The sequence below is a fragment of the Corella eumyota genome, chromosome 7 (assembly GCF_963082875.1).
Source record: "Corella eumyota chromosome 7, kaCorEumy4.1, whole genome shotgun sequence".
Taxonomy (NCBI): Eukaryota; Metazoa; Chordata; class Ascidiacea; order Phlebobranchia; family Corellidae; genus Corella; species Corella eumyota.
The window spans coordinates 2,540,512-2,559,937 of NC_137496.1; the positions used below are offsets into that span (position 1 = coordinate 2,540,512).

At 30.5% G+C, this 19,426-nt stretch overlaps 5 protein-coding genes across 6 annotated transcripts; 2 read left to right on the top strand and 3 right to left on the bottom strand.

Moving 5' to 3' along the window:
• Positions 1–589: 589 nt before the first annotated feature.
• Positions 590–2,846, bottom strand: LOC145759022 (RNA demethylase ALKBH5-like). Its single transcript, XM_082572739.1, has 10 exons — positions 2,810–2,846; positions 2,463–2,638; positions 2,251–2,399; positions 1,948–2,057; positions 1,600–1,728; positions 1,376–1,495; positions 1,222–1,302; positions 1,056–1,148; positions 811–973; positions 590–715 (listed from the first exon to the last, which is right to left on the bottom strand). Exons 2-10 carry the CDS (start codon positions 2,608–2,610, stop codon positions 590–592), a joined length of 1,119 nt encoding a protein of 372 aa, XP_082428865.1. The 5' UTR covers positions 2,611–2,638; positions 2,810–2,846.
• Positions 2,847–3,107: 261 nt separating this feature from the next.
• Positions 3,108–9,927, top strand: LOC145759200 (TOX high mobility group box family member 4-like). Of its 2 annotated transcripts, none has more exons than XM_082572967.1 (13): positions 3,108–3,247; positions 6,845–6,994; positions 7,078–7,107; positions 7,212–7,300; positions 7,380–7,485; positions 7,562–7,642; positions 7,777–7,912; positions 8,192–8,484; positions 8,893–9,009; positions 9,111–9,215; positions 9,285–9,380; positions 9,457–9,620; positions 9,685–9,927. In XM_082572967.1, exons 2-13 carry the CDS (start codon positions 6,992–6,994, stop codon positions 9,737–9,739), a joined length of 1,275 nt encoding a protein of 424 aa, XP_082429093.1. In that variant the 5' UTR covers positions 3,108–3,247; positions 6,845–6,991; the 3' UTR covers positions 9,740–9,927. The 2 variants fall into 2 exon arrangements, with proteins under 2 accessions (XP_082429093.1, XP_082429092.1); XM_082572966.1 differs by lacking the exon at positions 3,108–3,247 and adding an exon at positions 4,348–6,702.
• A 229-nt stretch (positions 9,928–10,156) lies between these two features.
• On the top strand, positions 10,157–12,265 carry LOC145759023 (ubiquitin-conjugating enzyme E2 S-like). Its single transcript, XM_082572740.1, has 4 exons — positions 10,157–10,291; positions 10,413–10,560; positions 10,902–11,092; positions 11,172–12,265. Exons 1-4 carry the CDS (start codon positions 10,283–10,285, stop codon positions 11,457–11,459), a joined length of 636 nt encoding a protein of 211 aa, XP_082428866.1. The 5' UTR covers positions 10,157–10,282; the 3' UTR covers positions 11,460–12,265.
• LOC145759021 (cysteine sulfinic acid decarboxylase-like) lies at positions 11,849–14,575 on the bottom strand. Its single transcript, XM_082572738.1, has 14 exons — positions 14,491–14,575; positions 14,371–14,413; positions 14,268–14,300; positions 13,959–14,144; positions 13,790–13,880; positions 13,615–13,721; positions 13,293–13,543; positions 13,098–13,214; positions 12,950–13,014; positions 12,780–12,858; positions 12,613–12,720; positions 12,385–12,528; positions 12,196–12,308; positions 11,849–12,124 (listed from the first exon to the last, which is right to left on the bottom strand). The coding sequence occupies exons 2-14, from the start codon at positions 14,384–14,386 to the stop codon at positions 11,974–11,976; spliced, it is 1,461 nt and encodes a 486-aa protein (XP_082428864.1). The 5' UTR covers positions 14,387–14,413; positions 14,491–14,575; the 3' UTR covers positions 11,849–11,973.
• A 122-nt stretch (positions 14,576–14,697) lies between these two features.
• LOC145759711 (cysteine sulfinic acid decarboxylase-like) lies at positions 14,698–17,493 on the bottom strand. The gene is made up of 14 exons (XM_082573559.1): positions 17,394–17,493; positions 17,268–17,310; positions 17,163–17,195; positions 16,901–17,086; positions 16,736–16,826; positions 16,560–16,666; positions 16,155–16,405; positions 15,958–16,074; positions 15,823–15,887; positions 15,658–15,736; positions 15,481–15,588; positions 15,265–15,408; positions 15,054–15,166; positions 14,698–14,965 (listed from the first exon to the last, which is right to left on the bottom strand). Exons 1-14 carry the CDS (start codon positions 17,478–17,480, stop codon positions 14,815–14,817), a joined length of 1,575 nt encoding a protein of 524 aa, XP_082429685.1. The 5' UTR covers positions 17,481–17,493; the 3' UTR covers positions 14,698–14,814.
• Between the last annotated feature and the right edge of the window lie 1,933 nt (positions 17,494–19,426).

Genomic DNA, 19,426 nt, shown 5'->3' on the forward strand with positions numbered 1-19,426 from the left:
GCAAATTAAAAGGGAGTCATGCTGTTATAAACAATAAACGCGCTGTTAATGGTCGCATTTGATACTGGTCTGCTGTCTTGAAAACTTACAGAAAAAAATGGCGGAAAGTTTGTTTGTTTAAAATGGTTTCTATACTTTTTGTATAAACAAACAGCAAATTTAATTTAAATAGTTACCAAATCAGCTTTTAAACTTTTATTATGTTGATAAAATGATATTTTAACGATCTATTTTCCTTTTGCAACATACATAAACTTACCTTGGGCAATACTAAAATGAGAGGTTGAAGGAAAGACAGGGAGGAAGGGTTGCACTTAAAAGAGGTATGGAGGGGGAGGGGCTTTGCTAATTCCGTTTAGCATTGACAATTTTCGCTGCCTAATAAAAATGACAAAGTACTTTTCCCTTAGTCCCTCATTTCCTTCTTTTAGTGTTCCCTCCCTTCCTGTCTTCCCTTCGCCCCCCCTTTAAGTGTTACCCGTTACCTTAAGTTTTAGAACTTCAAAAGCAAAGAGACAAATTTTAAACATTTACAAAAAATGTATTTTACGTAACAAAAAAGAATGCAAAGAAAAGATAACAATAAATATTACATGAAAAATGGTTTTGCTCGCTTTAAATTAGACAATTTAACGACAGAATTAATTTGCGAAGTGCTAACAATCTTTTGCTTTTCTTCATGCGATTTCTTCTTGGGGCTGTGACGAGATGATTTCTAAAAACATTTATTTCGTTATTAAATCTTTTAAACATACTAATACTACAAAAACACTAGCATTATCAGGTTTTTTAAAAACTCCGAAAGGTTACTTTGCTTGTGTGTTTTTCATCTTTTGAGTTGGTCTTCTTTCTTTTATGAGGAGATTCATCACCATGGTGATATAAAATATTTCCCTCACTTCTGCGTTTGTGTCTTTGATTGTGATGATCATCATAGCGCCGCTTATGGGATGAGTCAAGAGACAATCTATCCCTATAATCCAAAGTTTAAATATCATATTTTGTGCCTTTATTATTTTTACTATGCCAACTTAAATAATATGCAGTTTGTAAACCTGTTTCTTCTGTCATTGTGTCCATGAAGTATTCTATTATGCCGAGACAATGCATCACCTTCACCACCTTGCCGAGGTGCATCATCAAATGTTCTATCGTAAATAAATTATTTTTTACCAGAATCCAATTAAAAAAATTATCTTGATTTAAAGGTAAGAAAACAACCTTCTTAAAATTATCACAGCTCTTCTTTGCTTTACGTCTTGTGGTCTAATGCAGTGGGTAATTGAATCTGCAGCGTAACCACTGTAAAAAATAATTATCATAGAAACTCAAAAGCATTGAAATACAATAAATTATGGTAGAAATATTAATTTACTGAATACTGGTTGCTACTCCTCTGTCGATAGGAAGACATACGACAGGGTCAGAAACTCGAATCGGTTTAAAAGTGAATTTACAACCAAACGAAAGTGCAGCTGTACTAAAGAATGAAACACTACAAAAAAGAGTTTGCAATTTTAAAAATATAAAAGAAAATACAGTTATCTTAAATCATTATTTTAAATACAAGGCTTTTTAGTCGAAAAAATATTTAATTGCCTGATAATGGGTCGCTCAAATATATGAATTGGATCAATGTGAGAAACAATACAACCTCCTGGATAATAATCATTTATAACTGCTGAAGTTATCCAATCTTTCTTTAACATTCCTGACTTCTCTAGTGGCCTAAAATTCAAAGATATTAATATTTAAGATTTGTATCTGTTCATTAAGATACAGAAATAATTTATATATACTAAATTAATAACATAAAAAATTGTGAAGCAATAGTACATATCTATCATGAAAATGGTATGCTGTTTTGTTACTATTACAAACCTTTTACAAACAGATAATTTTTAATAACACATAGAGTGTAAGTTATTGAATCTTGGACATTTTTACTTGACAAGTCGCTTAATGATCCAGTCTGGAATGGGATCCACAACTCCTTTGTTGTATAACCTTTCCTGTCCTGGACCTTTATGTTGCATTTGTTTTCCATAGGTATAGCCCTAAGTATACAAATGTGGTTAATTCTACAAACATATTAACAGAAGTTAAGCAATTGTAAATTGTAATAATGCATCGGTTTGTTTGTCTTATCATCATAAACAAATTATAACAAATTGGTCTACAAAGATTTAAACATTTTTAAAAATACTAAAAGAGTATCTAACAAGTATTTATTAAAAAACATTGATTTACTTCTCCGAAGAAGTATTTCATGCGAAGAGGAGCCCTATCAACTGTGTGCTCTTTATACATATTTTCCTCTCCATTCTTAACCACTTGGTCAATGCAATTTTCGATCTCATTACATTCTTTTTGGGTGAACAGTCTTTTTTGTACAATACCTGATACAAATTTAGTAAATAAATTAACTTGAATAAAATAAAATGTTAGTTTTATAAACATACCAGCACATATCTTCTCAATTTCCTCATCCGATCCATGGGACACAAATGAGGTCACTGACCTCCTCCGATCATCACTTGATCTTCTTTTCTTGCTATTCTCCTTGGAACCTCGTACAACTGACAAGACATCAACATCATCGCTTGTCATTATTTCATTTTAAAGTAAATCATGCACCCTTAAAATAAAAATGGTATACAAATTAAATATTGCAGTACAAAACAATATTTGATTTATTTATTTAAAAAAAACTTGTTCTGTTTTTTACATATTAGTATATAGAGAAATATTAGGCATTTGATTAACTACCACAAGCATCTTTTAAAGAGAAAGTAAAGCAATTTCTTACTTTTGCAAAGTTTTCATGTCCCAAATAAACAATAATAACATACGGAAATAAGTGTTTACCTAATCACAGTGGTTCCCGTCTTTAATTTAGTAACATTTATAAAATAATTTTTTATCTATGTAGTTGTAAATATAGCGACAACTGTTTTATTAAATTACTTTAAAACATGTCTTAGAATAATTAATGCCCAATTAACAAAAAAGAGTAAATAAATCATTTTGTTTTGTATGTATATACTTTAATTATTGGAAACATTACATAAAATAGCAAATACTTTTCTGAAGTCTGGACTGAAAAACTATGTACATAAAAAAAATTGTTTTGTAACACGTGTTCTACTTTTAATTGCTTTTCCAGTAACAATTACTTCAAGATTTGTGACATTTTAAGCCAAGAAGATAAGAAAACATGCTTAATACGCAACTAAAGTTTTGATAGGTAAGTAAGATGTGGTATTCAATAAAATTAAAGATAAGTTTTCTTAAAAAAGTAAGTTTATCATTTGTTAATTTGTAACTGTCTTACTTTGCTTCAACAATGATGAATACTGTATTTGATACAGTTTAAATATGTTATTGTTTATATGTATACTCAGTCTATCAGTTACTGTTATCAGTTTATTTACAAACTGACAAAACTGATTCGTTCGTTCGTGCACAACAAATACTTAGATGTTAAAGATTAACAAGATATGTTTTTTGTTTGCATTAAAATTATCTTATTTAACTTGTAAGGTATAGTGTATTATACGTATATTAAAGTGTATTTTACGTATATAAGTGGTAAAGAGTAACGTCTACTACTGCCACCTAAACTATAGATAATTATTGTAAAAAATGGTTATGACGACTATAAATTCTATATATTTATATTCTGTATTTTAAATTAAAAACATCTTGTAGATAATTCGATTTGTTAACATCAACAAAAGTACTTAATTTGTTGCGTTTGCTTGCCCGTTAGGTAGGGCTAAAGAGCATGCAAAACATGGTGACAATTTCGTTGTCGTCACTTTTTTTTCTGTTATATTAACAAAATAGTAAGCGTTGTTTACCATGACTTCACTACAAATATATTCATACCTAAACCAATATTTTTAAGTCTTTCATTTGTCATAGCTAATGTGATTTGTCTCTGGTGTCGACGGGTAGATATTGAAATAGACTACCAGTAAACGAGGTAACGCGATAACGAATTGTCATGCCAGATAAACCAATTGTCGTTTTATCGCACCATATGCCGACTGCTTTGTATGTTTACGCTCCTTAATTACCGCGCATTATTCAAACTTGCAATTTCAAAGCAAGCCTTGCCGACAGAAACGTCAGAAGAAACATTTTTTTATTCCATAAGTGCCGCCAATAGTTAAAATTTATTAGTTAAAAATGTTGTTTTTTTGGCTTTTTGCCTTTTACTGTACTTTAATTTAAAACTCTACAGTTTTTTAGTTTTCAAGTTTTATAAACAATACTTTAAATGAACAGATGGTACTGTAATACTTATAATACACAAAGTATACAACTTAAAGGGAATTATTTAAAACGTTTGTTTATTTAATTATTTACACTTTGATTTAATTATAGTTTCTACGATTTCTAACACTCCTAATACCGTATTAGAAAGAGTAGACTACTAGATAATTACAATGCTTGGTAATATTCGGATTTTGCACGAATATTTTGAACAATGTATTGAACACTATAATTAATTCTGTAAGATTATTTATTTATATTAAAGTAGGATTTGGCGTTGATTAAATAAAATATTAACCTGTTTATAATGACCTAAAATTTTATTTGATTAGTTTAAAGGTATTATCATTTTTAGTGGCTAACTGAAAATCGATTCATGCGCGTAATAAAAAGGCCTTGAAAAACCAGCTTTGATTTCTTTAAACAAAATAGCATTTACGTCGTCTTATGATCAAGATACCAACGCACCTGTCGCAACGGTAAATATATTCAAGACGTTCACTTTATTTTGGTGATCTTTTTTGCCACCTAAAACGCATAAAAATTCCGCATCTCGTTTAGAAAGCTCATTTTCGTTGTCTTCTTGTTTACTTAAGTTTCCGAATGTCGTTACCGACTCCCGACACCTCGGCGCCATGCCCTATGACGTCACGCATTTCGTGGATTTTCGCACCTGCTTCGAAAGGCGGCAGGTGTAACGTTACGCATGGTCGAGTATTCAATTATTTATTACGCGGGGACGGCTGCGTTCGAACCCCGCCTTTTTGCTCGACGGTTCCGATGTCGAGAATTTGGGATTTGATTGCAATTTTATGACCAATTATAAGTGCGAATAAATTTTGTATTATAAACTCAACTTATTGGGTTATAAATTATTAAAAAATAAGTCATAAAGTTATCTAGAATTTTTGGGGTAAATTTAACCTTTTTTTGTAAATAAAATTCGTTAAAAAACATCCTGGCGCACTTACCGTTAAATAAACATGGTGGTCGATAATAAAAAGTTTTTTTTGATCCCCGCGAAAAGTGATTAATTTGCCACTTGAAAAAACATCTGTCGTTCTTACTGCAGCGCATGAAATTCACTTAAAACAAACAAAGGAAAAAGAAAGAGGGTTAACTTATTTCGGTTTTCATGAATTTATAAATTTAGTCACACTATAGTTTACGTATTGGTAAGACTAATAATATAATAAATTGTTAGAACAATTTTACTATAAAACAGACGATATATTTTAGTTTTAGTTAACTGCGCATTGATCAAAATTTAGACGGTTCAAAATTAAATATATTGTTAGTTTTGTTAATATTACAAATTGAATTTTAAATATATAATTACGACCCGCAATTTTAAATTTAATTATTGAAATATTTTAAGATTTTACCAGCCAAAAAGGTAATGTAATTTTTTCGCCTTTTTCCTCGTATTTTAGAGATGGTTTAGTAGCAGAGACTTGAGTTTTTTATCACTGATGCCATATGTCGCAAACGACCAGCTCTCTCTTAGTTTAAACATCGTTGATGGAAGCGTTGACAGAAAAGATAGACCTCGCAAAAACAACGTGTTTCGTTTATTTTTTAAACGTTGCGATAATGTATTTTTAATTTATTTGAAAGTGAAAGGTCGAGGGCTATTAGATTAACTGTTAAACCTCATGCTAATTTTTATATTCTTTTTTTTTAATCTATATCTAAAGGAATATTATTTAGATAGTTAGGTATAATTAAAATTTTTAACTTCGCTACATTTTTATATTTACGTCTAAAAATAAAAAAATGTTAAATAAATATAATTACGCCAGTATAAAGCGCTTTAAATGGATGAGGTATTACGCACGTTAATTTTATCGTACTCGTAAAAGTATATGTTTTTTTAAATTTGTTGATACGCATATTCTGTCAACAGATTGTATTTTTTATTTGCTTTAAAATATGGATCATGGTTACTTTAACAACGAAAGTTTTTTGAATCAAATTAACGACCCGAACGTCTCAACATTTCAAGAGTTCAATCAATCATATTTTCCAACCATCCCAACGAGTGAATACAATAATTTATCAGGCAACTTTTCTGGCACAAATTTTGAGAACGTTTCCACAGAAAATCCACCTATGCAACAAGACTGTTACCAGGAAAATTATTACAACAACTCTGATTTAAATCAAGCAAGCTACACTGGGCCACAGTTCTACTCAAGTCAAGCCCAATGTAACAGCACTGATATGCCCTATAACAATTCCACAAGATGTGAGAATTATATTACCAATGATGGTAATAATATGGGGTATTATACAAATTCAATACCACCTATTAGCTCACAATATCAGTTGAACTCGAACAACAATAATAACACAAGTGAAGGTGTAAATATTATGCAAAACTCTGGATATGTTCAGCAACAAAACGCAGCCCAACAGCAGGTTGAACATTTGGTCTTTAGATTTTTTTATTTAGGTCTACAGATGCTGCGAAAATATAAACCAAATTGTTTGATCTATAATTCTTTGGCTTTTTTATTTCATCTTTATGTTACCTTTGTTAATATTTTATGTATATTTTTAGAGTCAAAAGCCCTACGGGATTGCAAGTGGAAACCAGTTTTGTCAAGTTCCAATCACTTATTCCACGACTTATTATCAGACTCCAGGTTTGAATTACACTACTCATTACACAACTTCTGTTCCACATAATCATCGAAAAAGAAAAACAATGGTAAATCAAAAATTAAATTATAATTATGTTTTTTATTGATAATGCAAATGGAATTAAATTGATTTTTAAATTTTACATATTAGAATGAAGGGTCACCTCAAGAAGGAAATGAGGTAAAAAATTTTTATTTTAATATTTTAAGTTCAAAAAATAATAATAATTGGTATAAGTAGAAGTATTTTGTTACCCAAAATTTTTTTTGTTATACTTTTAATAGGATCCTAAGTTAAAAGGAGTGAAGAAACGAAAAAAGAAGAGCGGAAATGAACCACAGAAACCTGTTTCAGCTTATGCTTTATTTTTCAGGTTTTACTAACAAATAAATCTATTTTTTTTGTTATATTTAAGTAAGACTTTATGTATTTAAAATAAACTTACACTACAGAGACACTCAGGCTGTTATTAAATCTGAAAATCCGAACTCGACCTTTGGAGAGATCTCAAAGTTAGTGGCTTCAATGTGGGACAGTCTAAGTGAAGAATCTAAACAGGTATCAAAAATTATTTCCAACTTTTGTATGCCTTCAATGTTATACAATATTAACGACTAAACAAAATTGTGCCTAGGTTTATAAACAAAAGACTGAAGCAGCCAAACGAGATTATCTTAAGCAGCTAGCTTCGTTTCGAGCCAATCTTATTTCACAGGTAAACACCCAACTCATAAATTTTAATTTTTATGAACATTTACTTAACATTTAAATAATAAAACTTAGAACCTTGTAGGTATTAGAATACTGTTACTGTAGTGCTGCCTAAAATGTAACCTTTTTTATAATCAGGGAGGCTTGGATCAAGATGAAGAGGATCAACCACTGTCTGTGCTCCAAGGAAAAATTAAGGAAACGCATTTAACTTCTTCTCCAATTATTCCTCCTCCTCCCAAACTTCAACTTGCTCCATCTGTTCAGTTAAAGAGTAAGTCCTTGGTGTAAAAATGATCTCTTGTAACCTGCACGTTTTCCTTAAACAGTATTATACGTTTGTTCTGTATTATACTTTTTAAAACTGTCAATATCATGAACTTCTTTGTTATTGAGAAATTATACTCCTTGTACATTAAATAAACCATTCGCCAATTGCCAAGTTCTTTTAAAGTTATTAAGATGGGTATCTTTACATTAAGGTCCTATATTTTTTTAGAAGTTGTGTTGATTTGTCTGATAATCGTTTATTTTAAATATGTTGATGTTTCAGGTGTTGCTCCAGCACCAACTTCAAACATTTCTCCCACCAGTTTTTACACCTCTACACCATCGTTTCAGAATATTTGCTTGCCACCTGAGAATCTTTACAACTACAGCAGTGGGCAATACCCCCAACAAACAACACAAAGTCTTCCCCCAGTAAACACATGGGCTTCTGCGCCCCCTGCAACTACTACACCCCCGCCTATTCAGTTGCGTAATATTGTGCCCAAGGCACATTCCCCTGTTAGTTTTATAGCTAACAAACCTGGCCAAATAATTAAAGTTGTCCCAGCCAATCAGGTAATGTAATTTTCATTTGAAAATGCTCTTGTTTGTTTTGGTGCCTTAATTTTGTTTCTTTTCTAGTCTCTTTTTGCCCGAACGTACTACTTTTATTTTATAAAAGTGCTTGATATTTTCAGTTTCGTTTTATACTTTTTTATAAGATTGTATATTACTTTTTACTGTGTATTATTTACGTGCACTAAAACTGTTAATCATATATTTAAAAAAAACTAGTATAATGTACTCTATGTAGTATTATTCCTTTTTTAATAAAGCTGCCTTCATTCTTTTTTAGAAAAAATAAAAATGAATTTTTACTTTCATTTCTGTACATTTCTGTTTCTTTTTTATCTATTTAGTTTTAAAAACTTTTTATATGATGTAAATACAAAATTATAAACTCTGGCATTGATGTGTGTTTAGATAGCCAACATTCAAGGGAAAAATAAGATCATAAAAATGACTGATTTGATGAAACCCAACACTACAGTTGGAGGGCAAAGTGTTGTCATGGCAACTCAGATGACTTCTGCACAAGAGGTAGGATAGGGTTACAATTTATTTAAAAGATATGTTGCTTATTATTGTTGACATTTGTTGGTTTTTAAAGCTAGTGTTTTGTAATGATTATTTTTTATTAGACTTATTCTACTATAACTTCAGCTGGCAGTGAAGTCCAACCAATTTTGCAGATGCTCACCAATGAAAATTCAATTTCCACGGAGGAAAATAACTCACAATCTGTTGTAAATAAAGGCTAGGCATTATTTTCTCACCTTGTTAGGCATTAAAAATTATTTGTCGTATTGTTTTAGGGTGAAGAAATAAAAGATAAAGTTGTAATTACTCCTCCTATGAGTCCTGAAACAATTGATCTTACTGATAATCCACCACAGTTTACACATAACAAGGTTTGTTCCAATTACTTTCTTACTTTAAACAACAAATACTTTCAAGAATTAAACTAATAATAAACCGATATTTTAGACTGAAACAAGAATTGAAGCTGATATTCAGCCTAATCGCAACAGTGAACCTTTAAGGCCTAGTGTAAAAATTTGCTTAAGAGCTGGTTGTGATCAATTTGCTATATCTGATCCACAATGGGTGGATGAGTACTGCTCTAACAAATGTGTTGTATCCCATTGCAGGTATATATATTTTAAAGTGGCCATGTTTTATTAAATTCCAGGTAAATAAACTTGTGTTTTTTAGGGATGTATTTGATGCTTGGACTTCTTTGCGACAAGCGACTGCCACTTCTGAGTAATCGAATTGGTGTTTATATAATCTACCGAAGTTTCTAGAAACTTGCATTTTGGTTTCTTTAATATCGATTATGAGTTGTCACGAAGGTTATTAACTTACGTCCCTTTAATTTGGTAATATTTAGTAAAGAGTACCCCATTTTAGTTCATTTGCTTACACTTTTGTTCGAACAATAAACCACTTTTGATCATTTTCTTAAGAACAAGTTTAGTTTGTAAATGAAAGTAGTTACTGAAATAAAGTTGTTATGCCCTATTTAAAGTTAAAGTAGGGTTGTTTTCTAAATAAACCATAAATTTGAATTTACTTATGTGAGGATAAGTAGGGTAAAAAATTCACGCGAAATGACGGCATATCTTATACACCGACCAGGTAAAAGTTGAGCAACTGTATTCGTCTCAATAGGCGCCTTCTTCTTTTGAAAATTTTTAAGCTTACAATATCAAAAAATTGGGGAACTAGCCTTGAATATTTCGACATTTTTTTAAATCAACAAGTTTATGTCAATCTTAACGGACAACAGTCAAAACCACGTAATTTCACAATGTCTATGGTAAGTTTTGTAATCTAAATTAACACAAACTGAGCAAAAACCCTATAAAAATTGACATTCGTTTCGTATGTCTTGTCTGTATATATACACTTATTAATGGTAGGTAACGTATTATATTAAGCACGGAAATCAGGAAAACCTATCACCACACATTGTACGGCAAGTTTATAAGGAATTTGCGTCACTGAAAAACGAACCAGTGGAAGGAATTACAGTCACAATAAACGAAGCTGATGTATCACAAATTAACGCCGTGTTAGAAGGCCCACGTATGTTGTTACACACTTTTAATTATATCCTTGTTAATCAAGGCAAATTCAAAATTATTTAAGTTGTGTTTTGGCAGTTTGGGATATTATAGATTATAATTGACCGGTAATTATGCTGTTGCTGATCAAGTGCTGGCTCAACAGGAGTTTATACTGTTTATATCGCCTTACTCAAGGGCGCTACAGCATGAGATCATTGGGGATTAAACCCACGACCTCATGTGTGGTGTAGCAAGAGTTCTTACCCTTACACCACGCTGCCGGTTTCACACCACCCTATTTCCTCTAACAACTATAAACAAAGTTACAGTTTTACTAATTTTTTAATTTTTGGAATTTAGAGGGCACTCCTTTTGCTGGAGGATCATTTAAAATGAAAATTTGTCTTACAAAAGAATTCCCCGCCTCCCCTCCCAAAGGGTATTTTTTAACAAAAATATTTCACCCGAATGTTAGTTCCTCGGGTGAAATTTGTGTGAACACATTAAAGCAAGATTGGAATTCAAAAATGGGAATTAGAAATGTACTCTTGGTAAGGATTATGAAGCTTTTAATTAATCATATAAGAAAATGGTATTAATCTTTCTTTTTTTTATTATTTCAATGACTAGACCATAAAATGTTTACTTATACACCCCAACCCTGAATCAGCATTAAATGAAGAAGCTGGTCGACTTTTATTGGAACATTATGCAGACTATGAAGCGCGAGCAAAACTTATGACTGAAATACATGCCATGTCGATGAACAAAAACACAGAGGAGAAACCGTCCACTAGTGGTTTACATACTCGTCCTGCAGAAACTAATACCTCAGGTCCTGCTGTTAAAAAACATGCAGCCGATAAATTGTTGGAAAAAAAGAAAAAGGATAAAAAAAGAAATTTAAAACGGTTGTGATGTTTCTTTTAATTTCAGTTCGGACAATCATATCTCAATTTAAATTAATCTAAATTGCAGTAGGGTTTAGGTAGCTAACCAAAATAGGTTTGTAAGAGTTTGAACAGTTATTGTTGACAATGTTTTATAACAACGTTGCCTTGGACTAAAACTGTTATTTTATATTGTGCATTCTATCCATAAGAAAGTACTTTGTAGTGTAGATTAAATGAATTGCAGATCTTTTAAAAATTGTTATATATTATCTATCCTTGTTTAATAATTTTGTTTTTACTTTAACATATGGCACAAAAGTTTTCTGTAGCTTTACAAACTTAACTCAGCAATTAATTTTCTTGTTAATGAATTTACCAAATTGTACTTCAAATATAAATCAAAATATCTACAGTACATACAATTTATTTCATCAAAACATGTTAGTTAAAGTTGAAGAAGAACCAATACTGGTGCACTTGAAATTTAAAATAATTGCAATTGCTTCTTTCATAAGTGCAGCACATGTTAACACTGTTGTTTAAAGATCTTTCCCGTTCCTTTCTACTTCGTCTAACACAAAGTCCATGTCTGAATGGTTCACTTCAGCGTTTATGACAGTCATGCGAAGAAAAGGGGGTATGTTTCCAACTGGGGTGTGCCCCACTAACATGGTTCCACTTTTTTGCATTCTAAAAAACGGGGAATTGTAAATTACTTTTTATTCACTTTAATAAAAAAATAGTTGGTTGTATAGTTATACCTCGTTTTAATTACTGCAACAATTTCTCCAAGTTTTGTAAAGAACTTTTCATCTTCTTTTTTACCCATCAAACTCGGTGGAATATACCAAAATGGAACATTTGTGCATTCAGGCTAATAAAATATTAAATAACATGAAAGTAGATTGTAAATAAGTTTTAATTAGTTTTAAGCAAAATTAAAATGGCACCTTTTCAATAACCATTCGAAAGTTTGGTCGTTTTCTAATTTCTTGAATAAGATATTCCTTGTTATCAAATGCTTTATTGACATGTTCTTCTAAACCTTTATCACCTTTTGCTTTCCACATCAGCCACAACTTTAAGCCATCACCCTAAACATTATTATTCAAAAAGGGGATGTCAATGGAATTTCTTATATATAGAGATACCACGTTCAAAATGTCATCAAGTCTTACCCTCCTTCCACATTGTATCGCCTTCCTACCAAGATCATACTCAACATCATAAGGTTTATCATCTTGGAACAAGTATGGAACATCAAGTTTATGGCAATCGAACAAAGCCTAAAAAAATTATACAATTGCAAAAGAACTATTTTTTTTTATTCAAGACAATAGTTCACCTTTTTCCTAAGAAGAAGCAAAGAACATTGGGTTGGTGCTGATATCATTTTGTGAGGATTCCACGAAATAGAATTGGCTCTAAATGAAATAAAGTTTTAACAACTTTACTTTTAGGCTGTAGAGATCTCTTTGTGTTTACATTCGAAACTTAATTTAGAAATACAACTACCTTTCTGTGCCATCCATTAAATGTTGATATTTCTTAGATAACTTTGCACTACCTCCCCAGGCACCCTATAACACATTTTTAACATAATTTAGCAAAAAAATTAAACTGATTTTTCCATATTCAATTAATAAAATACTTAGTCCCTTACATCGGCATGCATCCACATTCCATGTTTTTCACAAATATCAGCTATCTCATGAAAAGGATCAAATGCACCTAAGACTGTTGTCCCAGCAGTTGCAGTTATAAAAAATGGAACAGCGCCCTAAAGTAAATCATTATTAGGCCAAACTAAAGAATATAAATTGTTAGGGCTTAAATTCATTCTTTTATGTTTTCTTACTTCATACTTGACTTTTAATATTTTTTCTTCCAAGTCAGAAATCATCATTTTTCCATTTAAATGACATTTAACTTTGACACAATTATCTGATCCATATCCCAATAAACTTGCATTCTTTACAGCAGAATGATGAGCTTGTTCAGAGCAAAAAGAAACCAACTTTGGCATGCCTAAAAGACCATCTTCTTTGCTGTCAGGATATTTTGCTATCCTAGCAATATTCATTGCCAACATATTCGAATATGTTCCTCCTAAAATGTAAAAAAATAATTTCTACATTCATGATGATTATTTAGAATGAATAAACTTTAATTAATTTTACCTGGACAAAATGTAGCCTCACCACCATCAAAACCAAATAACTTTAAAACATGATTGAATATGGTTACCTCTGTCATAGTAACACAAGGTGCAATTTCAAATGTATGCCTGCAACAAAATATTTTTGAAATAATTCAACAGACAAATTGATATCAATCAAGAACAGCTGTACTTACGCATTCACATTTAAAACATCAGTTAAAATATTTCCAGCTAGACCGTAGCTGTCTACTCCAGCCATTTGTTGGTTGAAAAATCTGGGATGACCTTCATAATACAAAGTTTTAGTTAATACTTCAATGAAAAAAATTTTTTTAAACACTTTAATTGTGTTTAACTGAATACCTGTTAATACACTATACTCCAATATTTTACTGCATAAATCTAGAATCTCTGAATGTTCCACTCCCATTTTCGGGAGATCAAAATTAATCAAAGACTTTAATTCTTGTGGTGTTTTAAATCTTAACACGGGATTGCTTCGGTCTCTTCCTGCTCTTACAACTTTATCCATTCCAAGGTTAAAAATATCTGGACAAAATTTTATAAAATACTTAAAGTTTAATAACAGTGTGCAAAAAATTTAATAATTTTAAATAATAAAATTTAGTGTAATTCTTCATAACAATATTACTAGGTGAGGTTACTTCTTACCTGTGATAAATTTGTCTTCTTTTTCATATCGCTCTAAAATAAAAGTTTGAGTTATTTATTTCAACATTAAGAAAGCAATTAAATTTGTAGGATTTATAGTTACCTTGATTAGTTGTCATTTTTCTATGTTGAGTAACGCTGAGATACTAAATAGAAATATGATTTAGTGTCTGCAATGTCAAATGAATGTATTAAAATGTTTCCGATATAGTTGATAAAATACCTTATTATTATTGAAGGAGGAGCGAAGGTACGGCGGCTTTTGTAACAATTTAATTGGTGGTAATATTTGTTTAAGAGATTTACAAAACATTTCTTAATTAAATCTGCATAAAAAACATAATAGTGATAATACTTAATAAAAGTGCTAAGAACAATGTTCTAAATGATGTTAAAATTCCATGCGCAAAGTGGAAAAAATAAAACTTCTGACCAATAAATGAAGAAACATAAACTGTTCAATTGCATCCATATTGAATTTGTAAATGCTTTTGACATCATATTATATAACACTATTAATTTGAAGCAAAAATATTTCTAAAAGTTTTTAAAGATCTTTTCCATTTCTTTCTACTTCATCGAGAACAAAATCCATATCTAAATGCTCAACCTCAGAATTTAGCACTGTCATTCTAAGGAATGGTGGAATTTTTCCAACTGGTGTATGTCCAACTAACAGGGAACCACTTTTTTGCATCCTAAAAAAAGTTAAGAGTAAAACAAATAAAAAACCTTATATAATGTATGATAACATTTACTCTATTATATTTACTTAACATGACTAACCTTGTCTTAATAACACCCACTATTTCTCCAAGTTCATTAAAGAATTTGTCATCTTCTTTTTGACCCATCATTCGAGGTGGAATATACCAAAATGGAATGTTCGTACACTCAGGCTATAAGAAGGCATTGTTAAGGTTATGCCCAAAACATTTTTCAAGACTTTGAATTAATCGTCATGAACACAAAAATCAAAGTAAGAAACTAAAATTACCTCTGGTATCACCATTCGAAAGTTTGGCCTTTTTTTAATTTCTTGAACAAGATATTCCTTGTTATCAAATGCTTTGTCAACATGTTCTTCTAAACCTTTATCACCTTTTGCTTTCCACATAAGCCATAACTTTAACCCATCACTCTATAATAAAGTAATACAAAATGTATTTAAATTTACTCTATGTGAAATTTAATTTTTATAAACACATTTTACCCTTCTTCCAAATTGAATCATCTTTCTTCCCACATCGTATTCTACATCATATGGTTTATCATTTTGGTACACATAAGGCACATCAATTTTAATGGAATTATACAACATCTATAATAAGAACAAATTTAGTTCAAAATCACTATAACAAAATACATTTTTTAGGTAATAAAATCCTACCTTTTCTTTGAGAAGAACTAGGGAGCATTGCATTGGAGCACAAATCATTTTGTGTGGATTCCAAGCTATAGAGTCAGCTCTAAAATTATAAATTAATTATTTAATTATAAAGGTAAATGTACCAACATGGACACACAAGTAGTTCAGTAATAAGTGATAACCAACCTTTCAATACCATCACAATAATGTTTATGTTTTTTTGACAACATTGCACTTCCACCCCAAGCTCCCTGCACAAAAACCATAAAACAAATATTTTAGATCCTTTTAATTTAGTTTAACTTTATTAATTAATCTCACATCAACATGCATCCAAATCTCGTGCTTCTTGCAAACATCAGCAATCTCATGAAAGGGGTCAAATGCACCTAATACTGTTGTCCCTGCAGTTGCTGTTATAAAAAATGGAACAGATCCCTACAAACACAAGAAGTTAGTCAGTGACATATTCTATAAAAAAAAAGAATAAATCAATCTATGATATTTATAATATGAACCTCTTTTTTAGCTATTGCAATCTTGTCTTCTAAATCAGAAACAACCATTTTTCCATTTTTATCACACTTAACTTTAATGCAACTCTTTGCACCAAAACCCAACAAACTCATATTCTTAACAGCTGAGTAGTGTGCCTGTTCTGAGCAAAATGAAACCAATTGTGGTAAACCATGCAACCCAGTTTCCTTACTTTTTGGAAACTTTGCTATTTTGGCAGTATTTATTGCCACCATGTTTGAGTAAGTACCACCTGTAAAATGCAAAAGGCAAGGTTTAAAAATTTAAGAAAAAAAAACATATACCTATTTTCAACAATACCACTCTAAAGAGTTAAGTATTTTTTCAATACTTCGTTGTGAATACTTTTTTCCTTAATTTTATAAGCAATAAAATTAAGGTAATACCTGGACAAAATGTTGCTTCTCCATTTTCAAAATTGAATAGTTTTAAAACCCGATCATACACTGCATTTTCTGCCATCAAAATACTTGGTGCAATCTCAAAGGTCAGTCTAAGGATTTAAACAAACATGAATTAACACTAGGGGCATTACTTAGTATAATATCTTCACACTACTTACGCGTTCACATTTAAAACATCGGTCAAAATGTTTCCTGCTAGTCCATAGCTGTCTACACCTGCTATTTGCTGGTTGAAAAATCTTGGATGTCCTATAAAATTTAAACAAAATTATTAGGCAATGTATTATGCTATTTACTTTGCAATTTAATACAAATTTGTTTACCTGCTAGTACACTGTAGTCAAACAGTTTACTACATTGCTCTAAAACTTCAGAATCCGTCTCCCCAGTTTTAGGAAGATCAAAGTTAATGAGTGATCTTAATTCTTCAGGCGTTTTGAATCTTAGAACAGGATTACTGCGATCCCTGCCTGCTCTTACTGCTTTCTCCATACCCATATTAAAAACATCTAAAAAATAAAATACATTTTTCTTTAATTTTTCTTTGTTAATTATTAAATATTGTGTTTTAACTTTTTCCCTTACCCCCTATGAATTTATCTTCGTTGTCGTGTTGATCTAAATACAAAAATAAAATTAAGCGTATAGGATTTCAATTACTTCCTTATTGGTTAATATTAGAAAGCTTACTGTCTGTAGTTGACATGGCTCTGTGAGTAGTTATTAATGAACACTAAAAAGTAAAAATTAAGTCGTTAGTTAGGCATTCTCTCTTCTAATTTACAATTAGGTGAGTTTGCAGCATTTTTTTCTTACCCTTTTTGATACAGTAGAACAGATAAATACTTGCTTCTGTGCTGTTTTAATTGCTGGTATAAAATATTTTATTGATTTATAAAACATTCTTTAAAAATCTACAGAATACAAGAAACTAAATTGTTAATTAATTCCACCTAAAATTGTTGCGTTTCATTTATATACCAAGTTGAAATGGGTTAGACAAAAACGCTGATGATTGCATAAAACTTGGCAAATGTTTGCATAGCACACAAAGTTATTTGATCACGATAAAGTAAACTTATCTGACATTAATCAGTAATAGTCTAGCAGATCATCTAAAAGGGAAACTGCAAAAACGTAATTATGGGGCGATAACATTAAAACGTAACGTAAACAAAACCAAATCGTTAAGTCAAAATAGGCTTTAGCTGAAAAATTTATACATTTACTAACATCCTGAAAAATAACTAAAAAAAGCTTATAAGACACAAACATGTTAAAGGAACACGTGCAATTGCTATAATATTAGTTTCTTTATTAGTTATAATTTCAAAATGTTTGTTTACATTGACAAAATTACAACAGGGTATTACCCTAAAGTATATTTTATGCGTTAATGTAAAGCGCATTTAATTATTATTTCGCAGTTTTTTTGGTATTCGTACAATAAATACTTAATGAATACATAAGCATGCATGTGCACGTTAAGTATGCCAGCTTCTCAAATGTGATGCGGTCATGATTTAAAGTATCTAGGCTAGACAATACGATGCTGCATTGCTTATTGGTTTTTAACCAATTTTAAAGTTATGTAAGCTAAAACGATATTGAAAGTATAATATTGATAATACCAATTTCGCCTTGATAATTTTACTATAATATGCTATTGATGGCATGTTATACTACATAGTTATTGAACCAACTACAAAACTACGTTTTAGATATCCATATAGTTATAAGCTTACATAAAATATTGATTCGCTTTGTAGTTTAAATGCTGAAATACATTAATTGTCCTGCTAGTAACCCTCCCTCCTTCGTCTCTTGTGATTGAGTTTATTTGCAACGTTGGGTTGTATTTGTCAATATTTTGTCTTAAATAATGTATTGGAATATTTAAATATTATTTTAATATAAGAAAAGTTGAACATAAAAAGTAGTAAATAGGTATTAAGAAATGTATAGCAAATTAGTGCCATTAATTATATTTGATTCAACTGTTAGTTTGTTAATAATTCAATGGTTTTTACATTAAAAAAATGATCATCTTTATATTGTAATACATAATATCAACTATTCAAGTTTGTGGCGTTTGTTATTTTACTGTATCACCTTGACTGTTTTGAGATAATTTTAGGTCAAATATCATTAAAATTCTATTAGCAAATTGTAATAGGGTCACATTTTTTAACGTTACTACTTTAACAAGTTACGTTGAATGTTATGTAAGAAAGGGAGAGAATTAATTATTTTTCTGGTAAATTTTGCCTCAAAGTACTTTTGAAATCCCAATGTTTGCCTCCCTATTGGGTAAAATAACCTATTGCTTTTCTGGTTGACCTTAACGTGGTGCAATGGCTCATTACTAACGAACCAGGGTTAAAACACACAAATATATGATCAAGAATGGTATAACTGTATTTTATTATAAGAATCATTAAAAGAACTTTCCCTTTTCATTATAAATTAGTTAAATGTTACCCTTTTTGCTAGGCAATTAGAAACAATTTTAAAAACTTAGCATTATTTTCCAATAATCTAACATTTTAGACTTAAAATGGGACAAAAAAAAGATATTAGACTTAAAATAAGATAAAAAATTAATTAAAATAACATTTCTATGGAAATTCCCGCCGCAAAAATCAGACGACACTTTTTCGACCAATAGGATTGATTGACGTCAAGACTAAATTTCCGTCTTTCGCTAAAACTTTCGCTGAGAACCGGTCGGAATTTTGCTGCGGAGATTTTTACAAGTTTTACAGTTTGTTTTAAAAGACCAAAAGGTTAGTTTTAGGCAAGAAATATCTTATTTAGTTTATAATTAGGTGAAATGTAACCAGGCTTCT